Consider the following 19,741-nt stretch of genomic DNA (forward strand, 5'->3'; position numbering starts at 1 on the left):
TGCAATGAAAAGTGATTTAGTAGCTTTGTATATCTTATATTACATCTGATGTATACATATGTAGTAATATATATGTTAGTTGACTAATGTATTTGTTTTTATTTCTGATTTCAAAGACATAATTGACGCATCATAGCTGTGCGACCGGAACTAAAACGATAACGTTGAATTCAAAGCTGTGGGCACTTGGAGTGGACGCCGTTGGTTACTAAGCAAGCCATTTAAACCAGAATACGTTGGAATATGTGCCATAAACACTAGCTATATACATGTTAGTCGCGTTACAGAGAATTTGGTACTTGTCTCCACAGCTAGCAAGTATTCGTTGATTGATCCTCTGTTCCCCAATTGAAGTCAACATGTCTGTTGCCAAGGAGGAGGCTTTATCCCCAGATGAGCTGAGGAAGAGGCTTTACCAAACCTTTAAGAATCGAGGAGTGCTTGACACACTTAAAGTAAGTATTTACATTAGTATTTAGTATTTTACTACCAAAGACCATTGTTTCCCCCTTTGTCAAACGTTATTTCCTTGTTCCAGACGCAGCTTCGTAATCAGTTGATCCATGAATTGAAGCACCCCATCTTGAGTGGAGAAACTGTTCCCAGGCCAGTCCCTATGAAGTCAGAGTCTGTCCTGGTCACCGCTTCTAACAGTCTGGTGGTAGATCATCTGAGGAACTCTGGGTACGAGTACACCCTGTCTGTGTTCTACCCTGAATGTGGCATGGGCAAAGATAAGGTGAGCACTTGCACTTATGCTTTGGAGCAGTAACACAATACTAGGGATGGGAATTTCCAGGGACATCAACGATACGATATTATTACGATACTTAGGTGCTGATACAATATGTATTGCAATTCTCACAATTCTTTATGTATTGTGATTCAATACTGTGATTTTATTGCGATTCGATGTTCCAAACATACTGCTCACTATATGTCTGCTGCAGAGGGACAAGAGAGAGCCATGAAAAAAAGGTTTTGATCAGTCATGGAAATAAAAGTGCTGAAAACAAATTGGCTCCCTATTTAAAAAGAATAACAAGTTATGACATTTTGGTGCAGGTACAGCCAACTAGCGCAAATATAATATTGCGATATTGTCAAAATGATAAGATCCTGATATGTAACTATAGATTTATCCCCCCCATCACTACACACTACCTTATGTTTGGTCCTGTACAATGCATTCTATTATGTTGAAGCTCTGAATGACCCCACTCCAGTAATGTGTGGTCAGCTTTGCTTGTGCTGAACTCTCAGCTTCTTCCTTTACGTTATACTCTTTGTTGACTATGCTCTCATCTACACCCTGCCAGATTTTCACTTCAACTGACCTTCTTCAACTTATGAAAATCAGCCCGCGGTCACCACTTTACAAATCTCTGGTAATCACATCATCTTGGTAAAATTATACAAAATGATATAATTTGTACCTAATGATGTGATTGATGGTTATTTGTATATTTTTCAACAGGCATCAAGCACACAGAAAGAGAATAAGGGTATGTTGCGTGATGTTTACTTTCATATGCCAAGCCCCCTCTTGTCAGCTCAAGCATCCTGGCATGTCCCTTATTGATGTTTCTTCCAGGTTTCCTGATGAGTCTCTTGATAGAATTAACAGACCATCATCTGCATGGAGAACAACGTGATGCTGATACTCAGACCACCACTACGCCAGCTTATAGAGAATCTCTTGGTAAGCATGAAGCACTCTCAAGTTGACACAGTATTATAGTAAAATACTGCTAATAAAAAAATAAGGGTTATTTTGTGTGTGCAGTTGACAAGATGAAAATGATTGATGAGGAGTATGAAGCTCTCCGCTACAAAGGAGACAAGTGGGTGCCCTATGAATCTAAGCTTGCTGCATATCGAAAAGAAGTTGAAGCACAGGTTCAAGCAGAAATGAATGCAAAGGTATGACTCCATTTCTCAACGCCTCTTTATGCATTCTGATGTTCTAGTGTTGGAAATGTTTGTATTGAGAAACATGGTGGTTTTTGCTTCTTCAGCTGCAACATTATAAAGATGTGGAAATATCCAAAGTGAAGATGGAGGAAAAAGACAAATCTCGCAAAGAGATTTTGCAGCTGAGGCAGGACATGGAGAGGACTTATGAGATGAAGTCAGGGGCATTGATCAATAGGGAGAAGAATGCCATCGATCGATTACAGAAACAACAAGAGGTAGTTGATTCTCAGTTCTCCAATCATCGAGTCAGTGGCCAATTCATGTTTTACTTGGGTCGTTCTATTTTCTTAAACTTTTTGCAATCGGGTGTTGTGTGGTTATGAATTACTTTGTATTTCATTTGGGTTTTTCAGATTGAGGAAAAAGACGTCTATATGCAAAGACAAGCTGTGTTGAAAGAAATAGAAACCGTGCGGAATAGAGAAGCTGAGCTGAGGTTAAGGATAGAGGCTTTTGAAAAGTAAGATGAAGTCATATTGCCATACTCATGCTGAATCATTGTCATACTGGGATTATCAGGGTTGGTTTAGCATGTTACTCACAGAATGCTTATTCACCGCAGGACTTGCAAAATACAGGAAGACAAGACCAAGACCATGGAGGAGCTGCTGAGAAGAAGAGAACTTGCAGTCAAGACGATGGAGGACACCTATGACCAAAAGCTGAAGAATGAGCTTTCAAGGTGTTATGGTGGCATTTTGCTAAATGTAGCCTACTTGAACTGTTCTGTACTTTTTTAAAGATGATAGTTACTTGCTCTATCTGTTTGATTTCCCTTCACCTCCCAGCACAGAGGCCATCATTCCATTACATCTCTTCTATCTGCATCCAGAAGGTGGCACTCTTGTGTAGAGCAAAAATATGTATACTCTGACATTCACTTTCATATCCTCTATGCATATTTTCTTCATGTATTGTGTGCTTGGATCCAGTTCATCGGGGACAATTAGTTCACCTTCTGATTCAGTTGATAAAAGGGATTGCAGGAATGATAGCATACAGTGTATTGTACTGCCTTGAAAATTGGGCTAAGTAGCTTTGAATGCTAATAAGTTTGACTCTCACCACATCTATCACCTCTTAAACCCCAAACCACATAGTACTTATTTTTAGATCGTAAATCTAACTAGTATAGCCAGCTGTCAGTTAGCATTAGTGTAACATGCAGGAGTACTGGTCACAGAGGCTGTATAACAAGCAGTCCAGATGCATGGCTTCTTGAATAGAGCATCTACCCAGTGCCAGTATCATAATGTGCTATCATGTCATGGTTTTGGGATAGTTACAGTCTAAGTATAAGAAGTTTGATGTAAGCTAAGCAGTGCATCACTTCAGGATACGATTATGTTACCATTACACTATATTTAAGCAATAAGGCGAGAGGAGGTGTGGTGTATATGGCCAATATACCACAGCTAAGGGCTGTCCTTGGGCACGATGCATTGCGGAGTGCCTGGACACAGCCCTTAGCCGTGATATATTGGCCATATACCACAACCCCCCGAGGTGCCTTATTCCTATTATAAGCTGGTTACCAACATAATTAGAGCAGTAAAAATACATGTTTTGTTATACCCGTGGTATACAGTCTGTTATAAACTGGGTGGTTCGAGCCCTGAACGCTGATTGGCTGACAACTGTGGTATATCAGACTGTATACCACGGGTATGATGAAACATTTATTTTTACTGCTCAAATTACATTAGTAACCAGTTTATAATAGCAATAAGGCACCTCGGGGGTTTGTGGTATATGGCCAATATATCACGGCTAAGGGCTGTGTCAAGGCACTCCGCAATGCATCGTGCCCAAGGACAGCCCTTAGCCGTGGTATATTGGCCATATACACCACACCTCCTCGGGCCTTAATGCTTAAATATACCATGGCTATCAGCCAATCAGGATTCAGGACTCGAACCACACAGTTTATTACATTGCTGTCTTATATTAATAACATGTAGGCTAATGACATTTATGTTACTGTCAGTCATTATTCCATGCTGTTTATGTCAATGCTTACCTTGTATAAATCATTTTAGTGATTATTTGATATTTTTCTCTGGCTATCAGATATCAGCTTGAGTTGAATGAAGAGTACACCAAAAGGACTGAAAAACTCACAGAGAATGAAAAAAGAAACAAAGGTCTGTATTTTTCCTGTAGGCCGTCGTTATTAACAATGTATTAACTGTTGTGCTTTGTATCATTTTATACAAATGTCTTCTCACACAATCATTTTCTCTCAGTGGAGACTATTCGTATGCAGAAGGAGTCGGCTGCAATCGATGCCAAGCTAGAGGAACACAGCAGAGCTTGTGCTGAGTTGAGACGATTGCAGGTAAACTTGGTAACCAATAACACTGTAATGCAGAGACTGTCCCTGTTTTGTAGGATTGTCCTTAGACAGATTGTCATCAGATGGTATACAGTTTTAAGCTGAGTAAGTTAATGTGTACAACTGAGACATACAGTGGCTTGTGAAAGTATTCACCCCCCTTGGCATTTTTCCTATTTTGTTGCCTTATAACCAGGAATTAAAATGGATTTTTGGGGGGTTTGTATAATTTGATTTACACAACATACCTACCACTTTGAAGATGCAAAATACTTTTTATTGTGAAACAAACAAGAAATAAGACAAAAAAAACTGAAAACTTGAGCGTGCATAACTATTCACCCCCCCAAAGTCAATACTTTGTAGAGCCACCTTTTGCAGCAATTACAGCTGCAAGTCTCTTGGAGTATGTCTCTATAAGCTTGGCACATCTAGCCACTGGGATTTTTGACCATTCTTCAAGGCAAAACTACTCTAGCTCCTTCAAGTTGGATGGGTTCTGCTGGTGTACAGCAATCTTTAAGTCATACCACAGATTCTCAATTGGATTGAGGTCTGGGCTTTGACTAGGCCATTCCAAGACATTTAAATGTTTCCCCTTAAACCACTCGAGTGTTGCTTTATCAGTATGCGTAGGGTCATTGTCCTGCTGGAAGGTGAACCTCCGTCCCAGTCTCACATCTCTGGGAGACTGAAACAGGTTTCCCTCAAGAATTTCCCTGTATTTAGCGGCATCCATCATTCCTTCAATTCTGACCAGTTTCCCAGTCCCTGCCGATGGAAAAACATCCCCACGGCATAATGAAGCTGCCACCACCATGCTTCACTGTGGAGATGATATTCTCGGGGTGATGGAGGTGTTGGGTTTGCGCCAGACATAGCGTTTTCCTTGCCAAAAAGCTCAATTTTAGTCTCATCTGACCAGAGTAACTTCCATATGTTTGGGGAGTCTCCCACATGCCTTTTGACGAACACCAAACGTGTTTGCTTGTTTTTTTCTCTTAAGCAGTGGCTTTTTTTCTGGACACTCTTCCGTAAAGCCCAGTTCTGTGGAGTGTACGGCTTAAACAAGTTATTTCTTTCCATTTCACTTCACCAATTTGGACTATTTTGTGTATGTCCATTACATGAAATCCAAATAGAAATCCATTTAAATTACAGGTTGTAATGTGATAAAATAGGAAAAACTCCAAGGGGGATGAGTACTTTTGCATGGCACTGTACCATGAGATACACAGACATAACATTTTCACATACTGATTCGGCCCTTACTGTACGCATGCTACTCTCTGTAATTTAGATGGAGCTGGACACGTCCCAGTCTCAGTACTCTCTGCTAACGCAGCAGAATGAGCTGCTGAGAGAGAGGCTGGAGACCATGAATGACTACCCCACCCTGAGGCGAGAGAGGGTGGAGCAGCAGGCCCAGCTCAGGCTGCTGAAGAAACAGCTGGAGGAAGCTCAGGAGGAGAACCAGCGCCTACGGGCAGGTGAGGAATGGTGGCCTTACCATATGAGATATGCTACTGCCTTCTTTCAGTTTTGCATTGGTGGGCTTAGTCTGGGCATGTGGGGAACCAGTGAAATTTCCCTTCACTTTTTGCTTCCATTTTAGCCTCTAGCATCTCTCTCTCTTTGACTAGTCCTTTTCTCTAAGGGGGAAATGTTTGTTTTTTTCACTGTCGTTAGTTCAGAGGTTACCTAGTTTAGAGATGCTCTAAACGGAATGTTTTGAGAAGTATACAAATAATGCATGAAATTCTTTTCCAACCCAGTATGTCATGTTTGAGGCATTCAAAGGCTTTTTGGTTTGACTGGTTGGGGTCTGTATAGACTCTAGTGGGAAGTATTCAGTCTACTCTTCCCAGCTGGTCTTGGCACTGTGGCCGAGTCTTTTTGGATGTGCTCTAGATGTCTGTCAATGCGGGACCCTCTCTGCAGTGTTTGTGGCTTTACAGACGGCTTTGTGAAGTGAAAGCAGGGGGGATGTGGGGGTGGAGGGTTCAGGCGACTGCGGAGGAGGAGGGACGTAGGGCTCTTTACAGAGGGCAGAGGGCCAATGCTTCATCCCTCTCTGAGGGACACAATGTTCTTCCTGTCAGAGGAGAAGGGTGGATGGGGGACCAATGGGCCGCTCTCTTCCTCACTAACAGTAGGCTTCATTAACCACCGAGTTAGGCTAGTACTATGTGCTCGATAATGTCAACCTCCCAGCACCATCTCAGCCAAACCAATATACTGTAGCCAGCTGAGGAGATTAACTGGAGCGTATCACATAATGTCAGGTGAAAATCAGAAGTTAATGTTTTTGCCACAAAACCTCTCTTGACATTTCTGGGGCATTGTCACAATGATTTTAAGAAAAGTACCCAACCTAAGCCCGTTACAACTTGTCCTTAATTGAAAAGTTAAAGATTGGTAATTGGATATACTGTACAATGAGTGCTCTAATGTGTAAGCGGTTTGCCGGGATGTTGTGACTCTCCTAGCCGATTGTCTCCCCATAGATCTGGGCAGGCCGTCGGTTGAGCAGCTGGCGCTGCAGACGGAGCTGAGGAGGCTGGAGAGTGCCAGGAGGCTGTCAGAGGAGGAGTTTGACAGCCACAGACAGGTGCTGCAGGCCCAGCTCCACAATGAGGTCAGTGACACAATGCTTCTCTGATAGTGTGGGAAACAATGTGGAGAGACTTCTTCTCTTTAACGTACATCTGGCTTGACGTTTAGTTCTTTGTGCTTATGGTTAGGCCTTTCGCCTGAGTTCCGGTCCAATTGGGAGCCTGCATGTCATCTTGCACCTGTTGCAGGGTCTTCTTCTCTGTCTGTAACCCCTTGTTGGCTCTGTCCACCTGTTGGAGGTGTTCTCTGTCTGTTTTAACCCCTTGTTGACTGTGCCTGTGTATACCAGGTGGAGCGCTGTGCCCAGTTGAAGGCCCAGCTCATAGATTGTGAGGAGAGGACTCAGTGGATGACCACCCATGCAGAGGACATCAAGATGCAGCTCCGACAAACACAACTAGGTACACTGAGTGTGCATGGTCCCTGTGGCTTATTTTATTTTTTTAGACATGGCTAGTCACCCTGAATCATGTGTGCATATTGTAGTTCCTTTATCTAGCTCTGCTTCACATCTCTGTATTTTGCATGAAGCCTAGCTTGTGTAGCTTAGCTTGTATAGTAGTCTGCATCTCAATGGTGGCCTTTTCTGACTCTCTTCATTCCTGTTCCTTCACCTGCTCTGATCTTCAAAAGTTGAAGTCCTACAGTAGGCTTTCGATACACTCCTTTCGCTTAATCTCTGTTCTCAGATCAGTGCAGATGAAGGAATGGAGGCAAGGAGAGGAATCCACTTCATGACATTGACATGCACCCTTAGACTTCTCTGAGATCAGTCTACAAATCACTTTCTCCATCTTATCTCCTTATAGTGGTTGGTATTTTGTGGTGGTCCCGTGTGGCTCAGTTGGTAGAGCATGGTGTTTGCAACACCAGGGTTGTGGGTTCGATTCCCACGGGGGACCAGTACGGAGAAAAGAATGTATGAAATGTATGCATTGTCTGCTAAATGACTAAAATGTAAATGTAAAATGTATTTTGTCTTTGCCCTCATCTTCTTCTCTTTCTCTCCCCATTTCTTTTCCCCCTTCGATCTCTTGGTTCCGTGTGTTCTGTGTGATTGCGGTGGGCAGCTCTAGAGAACGAGGTCCTGCGTAACCCTAAGCCCTCCCTAGTGGACCGCTCAGTGCTGGAGCTCAGTCCTGATAAACTAGTGCCCCCTGATATCTATGTGGACAGAGGTGTCCTGAGAGCCTGGGTGGCGGGTTATGATGACGTGTGTGAAGCAGGTGTGATGCCCTCTCGAGGGCGCAGCAGCTCCCCAGACTCTGACACTGAGCTGGTGGCCGGGGCCAAGGCCAGGATCAGAGAGCTGGAGAAGGAGGCGGAGACACTGGAGGAAGCTTACAGGAACTACCAGCAGAGGGCGGTGCACGCCACTGTGTCTCACATGCTGCCCCCGCGATGCCTCTTACCCCAACGAGCACCGGTATCACCCCGCCCTCACTCGACTCAGAGGCAACATATCTCTCACCAACGCCCTCGCTCGCCCCAAAGACAACAAGTCCCCCCCGATCCTTGCCCCCACTCACCCCAGCATCCACAGGTCTCCCACAGACCTCTCTCCCCTCAACGACAACCCCCTCCCCAGCGTGCCAGAGCCCCCACCTCTCCCCAACCCAGAGTGACCTTCGCTGAAGACCAGTCCCAGGATCAGTACCCTGGTCCAGGGAGCGGAAGGGACTTCCAGTCTCTGGACTTCAGTGAGGCCCGGTTTTCAGGAGACAGACGCCCCCAGGAAGGCAGCTCCTCTCCCCCCAGACGCCTGTCTTCCACACCCCTCTCCCTCTCCAGGAGGCAGCTTCACACAGAGCCTGTGGAAGGTAGGAGCGTGCAATCTGTTTTAGTGGGTTGTTTCACTTCAGATGGATTTAATGTCCCAAGCGCTTTACTGCTAAGACTGTAAATGTGTTTTGGAAATAATTTACTGTCATTGCTCAAAACAATGCTTGTTTTGGTGTATAGTTAGTATTTTATATCCCATTCATAACTTGTGAGTCATTGAGTCAGTCCATACCATTGTATTCTGAGTTTTAGTCGACATCTTGTCATCTCCATATTTCCCCCCTTTGAGCCCTACCACTACAAACATTTTGAATCCCCATGTGACAGTGCTGAAGCTGTGTCTTCTGTCGTTTGCTACATTTTGTAACTAACAGTTGCTCCCCCTCTCATTCTCAGAGGCTGAGGTATCGTCTGTGGCGTTTCCTGTGCTGTCTCCACAGAGGCAGCTCTCCCCCCTCCCCCTGCCCCGCGGAGAGGTGGCGTGCTCAGGGGACTTTACCTCCGATCTCTCCCCACCTCGCAGCCCTCAGCTCAGGAGCACTGCACGAGGCCAATGCAGGTAGCACCGGGGTTCACCACATGGTCGGCATTAAAACAAAATATTACGATCGATTCAGTTCAGTTGTACAGTTGTTTGTTCGTCTGCAGTCCACCACAGGTACAGCAAATCATCTTCTCCAGTTCCGAGTCAGAGTCTTCCCCTCAGCCTGAGAAGATAACCATTGAAGATCTCACGGAGCCTTTGCCAGGTACTGTTAATCCCAGATCAGTTTCGTTATGTTGTGTTGGTGTCCGTCTTGTTTTATATTCCTGGGATACTGTGATGGGGGGGGGGGGGTGTGTTCTGTACTTTTTTAATATGTACTTGAAATTGGACCAAAATGTCTCCTCCGTCTCTCTTTCTTCAACATGGCGTTTAGTTTCCACGATGATTTCCACTACTGACGACTCTAGTGTACTTCAACTCGACTATGTGCTGCTCCGTGCATTTTATTCTACATCGTCGCCCTTAACTAGTGGGATTTACTTCATAACCAGTCAACCTTTCCATTCTACCGTGAAAAATACAAAGCACTAGAACACCAAGCTGGATTGTGATTGATGTGTCCAGTCGTATTATTACATTCCACTATATAATCTCTCTTGACCGTAACCATCGAACTGCGGTATGGTTAAAATGTCATCTTAATCCGTGGTCGGCAGTTTGCCATGCTGTAGTCGGTCTATTAATAATTGCTGTGGCTTGGAGATATCTGAGATGGCAGAAGCCTTCTCTATAGGACGCCAGGCAGAGATGACACAGCCCCCTGTGCTCCCAGCATGCTTTGCTTCCTAAACATACAGCACCTGTGCGTTTCCCCACTGTAGTGCTGTAATACTGGAATCATACCTTGGGAGGGGCCAGGGCAAACACCTTCAGCACTGCAGGAATGGTGTTGGGATATTGGTTTGTGTTGTTGACCAGTGGCATTGAAATATTCACCTATTTCGTTATCAGTGATACATCCAAGGTTTTCTGCATCTGATATAGCCGATTGACTGATCCATATTAGATTTGGGAGTGTTTGCAAATCCAGGCAGGTTTTCACCTATTATTCTCAGTGCTGAATCAGTACCAGCTAACAGAGGGTACGGGCCATACAGTATGCCATATGTCTGCCCATACCAAATGCCCCTCCTAACCCCATGTGTCGCATTCAGTCCCATACTTTTACTGGGGAATCCCATTTAGAATGACTGCTAGACATCTAGTAATACATATCAGTTTAAGGTGGCCTTCATCAGGAATTACTCTTTCCAGATATTTACACAGGTCATCTAAATCACTGTAACGACAACACCTACTGCTAAATCAGTTATGGCTGCGTTTTAATGTGTGACTGGCCTCCAGAGTGGCCTCTCACTGGCCTGGCACAATGGTAAGGATGAAGGGCAGCTGATTATGTATTCTGTGTTGGTCCTCCTGGCCTGAGCATAAAGGGCCTCATTGTGACTTTCTTTCTCTCTATGCCCCCCCCCCCCCAGAGCCCAGCCACATTCCAGAGCTGCTCCTGGACACGGCGGGCACTGAGGAGGAGGCCCTTGACGGGCCCCTGACTGTCCCCCCGTCTCGGGCCCCTTGGGACCTCACAGAGGCTCAGCTGCAGGGGGGTGAGTAAGGGAGCACATCCCCTCTCCCTAGAAGAGCACACCCAACTTTTAGACTAACTGATCCGTCACCCCACCCACAATGCAATGGCCATACTCTGCCCATGTTTTATCCAACCTGATGTTTGATAGCTTACCACTATACTGCAATACGGGAGTCCCGTTTTTAAAACCACTGTGCAGGGAGCACCGATTCCGCTCATTCTTTTAACTCAAGTGAATCCACTTTGATTTGTAGAAGTTCAACAAACGTTGGATGAACCTGCCAGACAGGAGGAAGAAGAGGAGCTGAGGTGGGAGCGAGAGAGGAGAGCGAGAGAAGAAAAACGGCAGCGGGAAAAGGAGGAAGCCCAGGAGAGGGAGCTGAGAGAACTGGAGAGATTGGAAAAAGAAAGGGTGGGGATTAAGTACTAGGCTGTTGCATTGACACATTCACCTCCTTCTATAATGACCTTAACATTGATGGATTGACCTATCCGTTTCTTAGCTATTGGAAGAAGTGCAGCAGTATGGAGAGGAGGAGGGGGGAGATGAAGAGAAGGAGGAGAGAGGAGGACAGGAAGAACTGAAGGAGGCAGAAGAGCCTGAGGAGGAGAAAGCCCCGTCCTCGGACAAAGATCCACTCCAGAAGTACCTGAAGATGATCATGGAGCAAAGACAGAGTCCGCATGTACAGGTGCAACACACACTCACACACTTTTCTGTCCTCTGAAGTGTGAAGACCCATTTTTCTTGTGGAATGGAAGCAGCAGGCGAGTGTTTGAATTTGTGTTGTTTTTTAGAGCCCTGCTGGGAGAGAGGAGCCAGAACACAGGAGCCCCGAGGCCGAGAGTTTGTCTGATGAGAAAGATGATAGGTAAGTCTAAACATTTCGCAGTGCTTGTGAGAGAGGAGAAGAGCGGGGCAGATTTTAGATATGGCAGAGAGACTGCCAGTGAGGTTTCCTAGACCAATTTATCAAGAACATGTGTTTTTCAATCCTATCCATAGACTACTGTTAATAAACCATGATTCTATTCCTCTTTAGCGTTGCTTTCTCACATGAAGATGCAGATGAGTTCTGGTGAGGTGGCACAGAGTGTGAGTGTGAAAGGTACAATACTACTGTACGTTTTAATTTGTTGTTTTTAGATGTTTAAGTTGTATAAATGTCAGTCTTGGGTTCATTAACACAAATAAACCTTCGATTTATAAATCGCACAGTGCCTCAAAGTGACTTATCGACACTTGCTTACAACTTTTTTGTATGTGTGTGTACCATGACATTAGGTTCTATGCCCATTTGACATGGAAAATAAATGCAGTACATAATTGAGTGGAGTTCAATTTTGTATTTCTTTATTTTCATAAAAACAGTTAACAGGCTTGTTGAGAGAGAGATGTCAGAGGGGATCCCAGTCAGACAGGATGTTGGATTGGTGTCCTCCTGGGGATTGATCAGTAGCCATTTTGATTTCTATAATTTTTTTGGTACTTTATACACAGGAAACACTGTATAATGAGACTGCATGATCAAAGTCATTCACTTCACATCAGTCATCTTCCTGCAGGCCGCTTTTGCATCTGTTCTACAATATTTCTGAGACCGCTTTGTTCACAAAACAAGATGTTGTCAATCAAGACTTACAGTGGCTTAAACTTTGGCTGAACTGTATTCCATTCATGGTGAGATTGCCATTTTCAATTATATGGTGATGAGTGATGATTAATATTCATAATACTGTGATGCATTAAGTATCAACTGAAATAAATTCACAAGGAAGCCCTTAACACTCATAGAAAAAAAATGGGGTACACTATTAGGTTACAAAATACTATAGAGGATTCACATACGTCAGACTTGGAAACACCTAGGACTACTATGCCATACAATGGACATACAATGGATTAATTGGTTCTTTTGTTAGAAAAAAAAAGGAAACAGGCAAACACTGCCTACGATAGTTGTCAGTACATATGACTACACATCACCTGTATCACTGCAGAAACAGTTTTCTCCTTCATGCAATAATGAATTAACATCAATATCCCTGTGTCTTCTCTACCTAAAAGAAAACGATTACATCAGTACTTGTCAGTATTTTAACAATTGCATGTCAAAAACAATGCTGAGATGCAATTCAAGAGGTTTTGAAACTTTTTTTCTTTTTTAAGTGGTATATTCAATAAAAAAAACAAGATTGAAACATCACCAAAAGATTCCTGACTTGTAACATCTTGACATTGTACACATACAAGCACAGATTTTGTTTGTAGATCCACATCCTAAGACTGAGTTAGCCTGGATGTAGAAGGGATAACATTCACACATTTTACTTGCACTGTCTAAGTTGTAAGGTCTGCCATGGTAACAAAGCACATCATGTTATATTGAATGTTTCGTTACAGACAGTCTGTTTCTCAACCAAGTATAATGGAAGCATCCTGTATCTTGTAGTTATAGGGATGAACATTTAAAAATCGCAAATGGGAATTTCAAGTCACATGGGAATTTGGAATGAACTGTGGGAGATCATACACTATACAATAGGAAGCATTTATTCATCCCACCAATACTTTGGATATACATGCCCCTCTGTCCAACAGGGTAGTATACCATCCTCATACTCTACTGTCAAATTTGACATTTATTTTTCATCTCACAAAGACATTAACCATGACATTTTAAATTGCTGCATTTAAAAAAAAAAAAAAAATGATACTAATTATTACCCATGGCATCACACTTTGGTGATGTATTAAGATGAACTATTTTGGTCAGTCTAACAGTAGAATTGTTATTGGCACCATTCACTTGCCAGAGTTTTTTTTTTTTTTAAACTCTAAGAGAAGAAAAAAACCTTTGCATGTATTTTAGTCTAAGGGATTCCTCCCTTCCAAATGTACTAAAACTAAAAATCTGAAACCACCACGGTTTCGCTTACAGTCACATGGGCACGTGGTTAAGTAAAATACCTATGTATGTAGATAAAGTGTACCTACGTAGGCCCACTATTGTACACCTGAGGGAATTAGTATTTTGCATCATTATTTATGTATGTGACGAATGTAACTAGAATTAGCATACCTATTTAAACTAAATGTCAGCCCTAAAATAGGAAAACTACTATCAAGAGAAAATTAATCTAAACCTAACATAGTTTCAATGGGCAGAGGGGTAACATAAATTGTCAATGAAGCCAACAAATGCATGTTCTGTTCTACAATGGAATGTTGTTGTGCCTTCATATTTCTCTTCCTTATATTCTCTCCATTCAAAGCCAGGAGGACCAAACTTGTGTGCAATTAAAAACAACACATTGCACTACTTTAATATAACTGATTTTGTAAGGCGTTTCATGTTGTGCTATGAAGTGTTATCAAAACTGCATCTTTGATTAAAAAAAAGAAATCGGATTCTCTTCTCGCTGACACGAACTTCCTGCTCTCCCTTATTCATAAATGGCCAACAGTCAGGCCAGAATCAGAACAGAACACTCTAAAACAAGTTTCACTATTTCTTTACGTTCTTGTGTTAGAATAGTGCAATGTTTCAAGGTTCACCAGCAAAGACTGATTAGGAAGAAACCAAAAAAAGAACAGATCAAAATAATTTTTCAAAACTGCATATTTTTCTTATTCGACAATTAGAAAAACAAAAATATATTCACATACAAAACACAAAAGAGCTTCCGACACGTCTTGGTTAGTTAGTTGCAGAAAGCGACATTGATGCTTTAGTTTGTTAGGAGCTGTATTACTGCGCTGCGTGAGGGCAGGTTACAGGAGGTGTGTGTGCGTGTGTGTGTGTGTGTGTGTGTGTGTGTGTGTGTGTGATAGAGGTGTAAGAGGTGGACGAGGGCGTAATCCTTATGTGTAGGAATTGAGACATTCCTTTGAGCGAGACGTGATGTCGTGCAGCTCCTGCTCTTCCTTCATTTTGATGTCTTGGTAGGCATGCATGTGACTGGCGTCCTTTAGGTAGGCCCAGTTTGCTGAGAGAATCATGAGGAAGTGGATCTGGAAGAGAAGGGTGAGGGTGGATGGCCGGTGAGCATGTCAAGATGCAAAGCAGGCTACAGGAGTCAGAGCTACGTCACACACACATATAACACAACGTTAAGCTGACAACAGACAAACCTGCACAGTAACGTTATATCATTATTATCAACACAACTAACATTACTATTACACTATGAACAAACCATACTACAGAAGAGACATTTTAAAGGGGAGATGAAGGGGAGTGGGGTTTGAGGTTTTGCGTGCAAGCTTGATGAGGATGGTGGTTAGTGAAGGTCAGAGGTTAGTGGGAAATTAGATTGAGACGTGAGATGGAGTCAACCTTATCTTCCTGTGTTCTGTCACTGGTACTGTTCTTTGTTAGTGTCTGTCTTTCATTTGACAATAACATAGACCAATAGGGATATTTTGTACACAAAGATTGTTTATTTTGTATAGAAAGAGAAAAATAATAACTACAGTCTTCAAAAATCTTAGGAAATAATTAAATATTTATGAAATATGGAATATAAGTAATCATAAACAGATTAAGTAATACAAAAAAACTACAAGTAAGCATGCAGGCTCAGTGTTAAAAAAAACAACAGCGGCTCTTTAATAAACAACTGATTGGCAGTTTCTGGATGAGTCAAAGAAAAAATTATTAAACAAAACATAAAACTATCAGCTGAAGCTAGGAAGGCATCAGATTGCATAAAAAAATCACATTACTCCTCTAAAATAGGAAAACCTCCGTTATAAAATGTATGAAGTCATAAACTGAGGCTAAATATACCCCTGGTACTGTCCTAAACCTTCAAAATACTAGTTATATGCGCAGTTATTTCTGAAGTGCTACTGTACAACACTGTTCATCTTGTCTACGTCATCTTACAGATGAAGAGTGTCTATATCTTTATACGATTTAGGAGCTAGTTTGTGACAGAAGCTTGTAATACTGACAATTCTCGGTGTAACACTTTGTGGCTTACACCAAGAAAATACAAAAGTACACATGATCAAACCGAAAACATGAATGGGGAAAGGGCACTATGCCAAGGCTGGCTGGTCCTCGGACAAATTCACCATTTGTAAAAAAACTAATCTTTTTTTTTCACCCCGAATGTAAGAGCGATAGTCATAGCACTGACTGAAGCCTGAGAACTCATTCAAAATACTGTATTGTCCTCAGATTAAGTGTGTTTTGTATTCCTCCTCCAAGCCTACTCTACAATAGCCTGAGTGCTATTCATTTAAGGGAGTTATTACTGATTTAATGTCCTAATAAGATCTTAACATGAGCTGGAGAAAAGCATAAACCTGCTAACTATACACCACCCCATTCTGAAGACAACTCTCCTCGGATACCATTGAACCTTCCGACAGGCCTATCCCTGGATATCAAATGCTAAAGGACGCATACACTCTGCTATTTACGCTTTAGGTGAATACTAATGGGGAAGACGTTTAGTCTATTTTCTGTTGGATTTTAGTTCATGTAGTAAGTGGCTGCGGTCTCTACTCAGTGTAGTGTCATAGACTGTGCTGTGCTGTGTCTCTGAACACCAGTTAAAACTTAGTGCAGCAGTCTTCTCGACTCTTAAACTTCAAAACGGCAAAGTTATAAGTGGTAGCCATCATGTAGATCAGCTGGTGGAAGAGAACAGAATACAGGCGGTAAGAGAACACTCCAGCAATGTGCATGGCTGCCATATTGGCAACAACTGATCTGTCAACGTTCACATTTTTACTTGTAAAAAATAAGTATTAGTAAAATATTACTGTTTATCACTTTCAGATGTGAGTTAAGTAGAAACGTATGAAACTATCTTTGGAAGCAATCAGAGAACAAAATGGTCTCCATGGCCTAGACAGAGAATTTTCCTCTACTATCATACTCATTGTTTTCAAAACACTCAAGATGGGACTCTTTGGAAATGGGGTGCCCTTAGTTCAAAGCACTCTGATTTAGTCTTCAAATGTTTATATCCTTATAGAGATTCTCCTTGATACTGTATAAACATTGCCAAGGCAAGTCTCCACCCTGTTTCCTTTTTCCTATAATAAGACTGGGGCCAAGGGCATCTACGGAGATGGTTTACAGCGAATGGGATTGGAGATGTGGAAAAGCCTATGTGTAATCTGCTTTACAGAGGTTACATAAACCATATGGGAAATGAGGAGAGGAGCACTGGATTCATGATCTACAGTCAGATACAAACCGTGCAAGGATAGACTGAGTGGGAGGATGAGAGAGAGAGAGAGAGCGAGAGAGAGAGAGAGGTGAGCTTACCAGAGCAATGACGGTGGCCCCGGCTCCAGCGCATGCCACAATGTACAGGTGGTAGGACAGGTAGAACTAAAAAATACAAGAAAAAACTATGATTTATGTGAATGAACACAGTACCACAGTACAGTAACTTACATTTACATTTGAGTAATTTAGCAGAAGCTCTTATCCAGAACGTTTTACAGTTAGTGCATTTATCTTAAGATAGCTAGGTGAGAGAACCCCATATCACAGTTAAACTCATTGTGAATACAATTTGTTGCGCCTCTGTGGCCCCCAAACACTTAATATAGTTGAGAGCGCATGCATCTCAAAGTAATGACACCAAATAATAGACAGTATGTCACCTGTGAATGTATGACTCTGAATTAGAGGAGAGAAGCCTTACCTCACTAGTATTACAGATGTGAATGAATGACTAGGAATTAGGAGAGAAGCCTTACCTCACTAGTATTACAGATGTGAATGAATGACTAGGAATTAGGAGAGAAGCCTTACCTCACTAGTATTACAGATGTGAATGAATGACTCCAAATTAGAGAAGAGAAGCCTTACCTCACTAGTATTACAGATGTCTCCTAGTGTGGACCCACAAGCCCTGCCTGGTGTAGCATTCCAGGGGATGATACCTGCAGACAGTCGTTAAAGGTTAATATTTACACTGAGCAAATTCTTCACATCATGTCTTCATAAAACGTGTTCATATAATTCAGATAGTCATGCAGTAAACAAATCAGAGTAAAATCGTTAATGGCCCATAGTCACATATCACATTACAATTTACAGAATGGTTGTAACTTCAAATCACCATTAAAATGTCATAATTGGAGAGTTGAGTGTATTAAAGCTGCAAAACTCAACACACTGAACATTATGATGTCTTATTGCTGCTATAAAACTCTGCCTGAGAGGAGACAGGGAGGCAATCGAGCTGTAGAAAAGATGCCACACGTGGTTTGTTATCCTATTCGTTATTTTTCCCACTACCATCTTGGCTCTCAGCCACTATGGTGAAATAAGGGTCATATTCAGTAAAGCACACCGTAAAAAAAACGTTTAAAAGAAAAAGAAAATACATGTTTCTTATTGGAGAAGTTTAGGTAGTCCCTCCTTAATTTCAGTCTGTTTTCTTTCACATGGTGCCTAATGAAGATGACCCTGACTGTGACTGAGGCATTCTCTTACCGTACTGACGAACGTCCACGCAGATAGAGTCCACGTTGGTGAAGTTGGCGACTGGTGACCTCATGGCGGCACAGGTGGACCACATGTTGTAGAAGAGGAAGACGGGCACGGCGGAGAAACCAAACACTCCCAGCCAGGCAATACCCAGGATGTAGGTCAGGAACACAAACTGAGAGGACACACAGACAGACAGACACACACACACACAGACAGACAAAATTACACAGCATCCTATTAGCATTAGGCAGAACGGAATCATAAACAACATTTTCACAGCCTATTTGACGAGTAGGTCTTTGAGGGTCTGTTTATGTGTCCAATTGCAACAAAATTTTCTCTTTATGGTTTTCATCAACTTGTTTGATTGATCGCATCTACCCAGGATTAAAACATCATGTGGTTTGGTGGAAATACTTTAAAAAAATGTTTTTTGATCTTGTTGACAAAAGGGTTTGATAGCCAGTCGAGACTGCAGTGAGTTGGTTATTTGTGTTTTGTGTAAGTTCAGCGCATGACAATCACAGTCCAGTGGTGTTGATAGTGACGTACCATCCCACTAATACAGCGCCCGCAAATGGTTGTCTTGAACTCGCTGTGCAGCTCCTTGACAGCGCTGGTGGTGTAGAAGCCCTCGGCCAGCAGGATGATCCCATAGAGGAAGAAGAAGGAGGCGATGCCATAGATGACGTACTGCATCAGCTGTATTCTGTATAGGAGCAAATCACACATAAACCATCTCAGTGTCCCGTGCGTGATCAAAGGCACAGAGCTGAATTAGTTTACATTAGTCTTGGGTTGGAAAACTGCAACCTATACCATTCATTCTGTGAAAATCTTGAAATCATTAACATCTTTGGCTGATGAACTGTAAACAGATGTCTTCGAGTGTGGATGACTGGCTCAGTTTCCCCAAAAAAAGGAGAAACAGTCCCAAAACCTTAACACAGCCTGGACAGATAACAGGTGATACATGCCTGGGGAAATAATCAGTTAAAAGACCGATCGGCCTGCTAGACATCTTCAATTAAACAGTGCACTCACAGAGACTCCCCTTTCAACCTCAACACAAAACACATGCTCTGTCCTGTCTTCTCTCTCCTCTGTTTTTCTCCTTAGACTAATGGATCAAGATAAGAAGAGCTCCATATTAGGCCTTGTCTCCAGGATGAGGTTCAGACAGGGGATATAATCAGCTAAAAATAGTCGCCGTGATGAGCTCATTGAAGAAAGAACATAACTATATAAAAGTACTTGTAATTTATGGATTGGGCTTATCTATGCTTACACTAGGAGACTCAGTTTATTTAGATTAAAGGGGTTGATGTTCAAGTCAAAAGTTTGGACACACCTACTCATTCAAGAGTTTTTCTTTATTTTTACTATTTTCTACATTATAGAATAATAGTGAAGACATCAAAACTATGAAA

At 42.4% G+C, this 19,741-nt stretch overlaps 2 protein-coding genes across 5 annotated transcripts in view; one reads left to right on the forward strand and one right to left on the reverse strand.

Moving 5' to 3' along the window:
* Positions 1-147: 147 nt before the first annotated feature.
* Positions 148-12,173, forward strand: ofd1 (OFD1 centriole and centriolar satellite protein). Its single transcript, XM_014164391.2, has 22 exons — positions 148-455; positions 539-739; positions 1,320-1,388; positions 1,478-1,505; positions 1,595-1,702; positions 1,787-1,923; positions 2,019-2,192; positions 2,331-2,437; positions 2,540-2,659; positions 4,048-4,121; positions 4,224-4,315; positions 5,613-5,802; positions 6,820-6,950; positions 7,218-7,329; positions 7,999-8,748; positions 9,107-9,269; positions 9,359-9,459; positions 10,736-10,861; positions 11,097-11,254; positions 11,346-11,534; positions 11,641-11,714; positions 11,886-12,173. The coding sequence occupies exons 1-22, from the start codon at positions 360-362 to the stop codon at positions 11,923-11,925; spliced, it is 3,240 nt and encodes a 1,079-aa protein (XP_014019866.1). The 5' UTR covers positions 148-359; the 3' UTR covers positions 11,926-12,173.
* Position 12,174: 1 nt separating this feature from the next.
* Positions 12,175-19,741, reverse strand: part of gpm6bb (glycoprotein M6Bb) — a 50,435-nt gene continuing 42,868 nt past the window's right edge. For 2 of the 4 annotated variants that reach the window (XM_014164393.2, XM_014164392.2), the window contains exons 3-7: positions 18,864-19,020; positions 18,315-18,483; positions 17,685-17,758; positions 17,133-17,198; positions 12,175-14,857 (exon numbers count right to left, since the gene is read on the reverse strand). In XM_014164393.2, the coding sequence (XP_014019868.1) occupies positions 14,708-14,857; positions 17,133-17,198; positions 17,685-17,758; positions 18,315-18,483; positions 18,864-19,020 (616 nt within the window). In that variant the 3' untranslated portion in view covers positions 12,175-14,707. Of the gene's footprint in view, positions 14,858-15,264; positions 16,490-17,132; positions 17,199-17,684; positions 17,759-18,314; positions 18,484-18,863; positions 19,021-19,741 lie in introns of those variants that run through there. The other 2 variants (XM_014164395.2, XM_014164394.2) reach the window with 1 other exon arrangement.

This window comes from Salmo salar, chromosome ssa21, assembly GCF_905237065.1.
Source record: "Salmo salar chromosome ssa21, Ssal_v3.1, whole genome shotgun sequence".
In the NCBI taxonomy this organism is placed as follows: domain Eukaryota; kingdom Metazoa; phylum Chordata; class Actinopteri; order Salmoniformes; family Salmonidae; genus Salmo; species Salmo salar.

Coding starts and splice junctions, on each gene's coding strand:
- ofd1 (XM_014164391.2), top strand. CDS start 360: ATGTCTGTTGCCAAGGAGGAGGCTTTATCCCCAGATGAGCTGAGGAAG. Junction 9,460..10,735: donor TCTCACGGAGCCTTTGCCAG/GTACTGTTAATC, acceptor CCCCCCCCCCAG/AGCCCAGCCACATTCCAGAG. Junction 11,715..11,885: donor TCTGATGAGAAAGATGATAG/GTAAGTCTAAAC, acceptor ATTCCTCTTTAG/CGTTGCTTTCTCACATGAAG.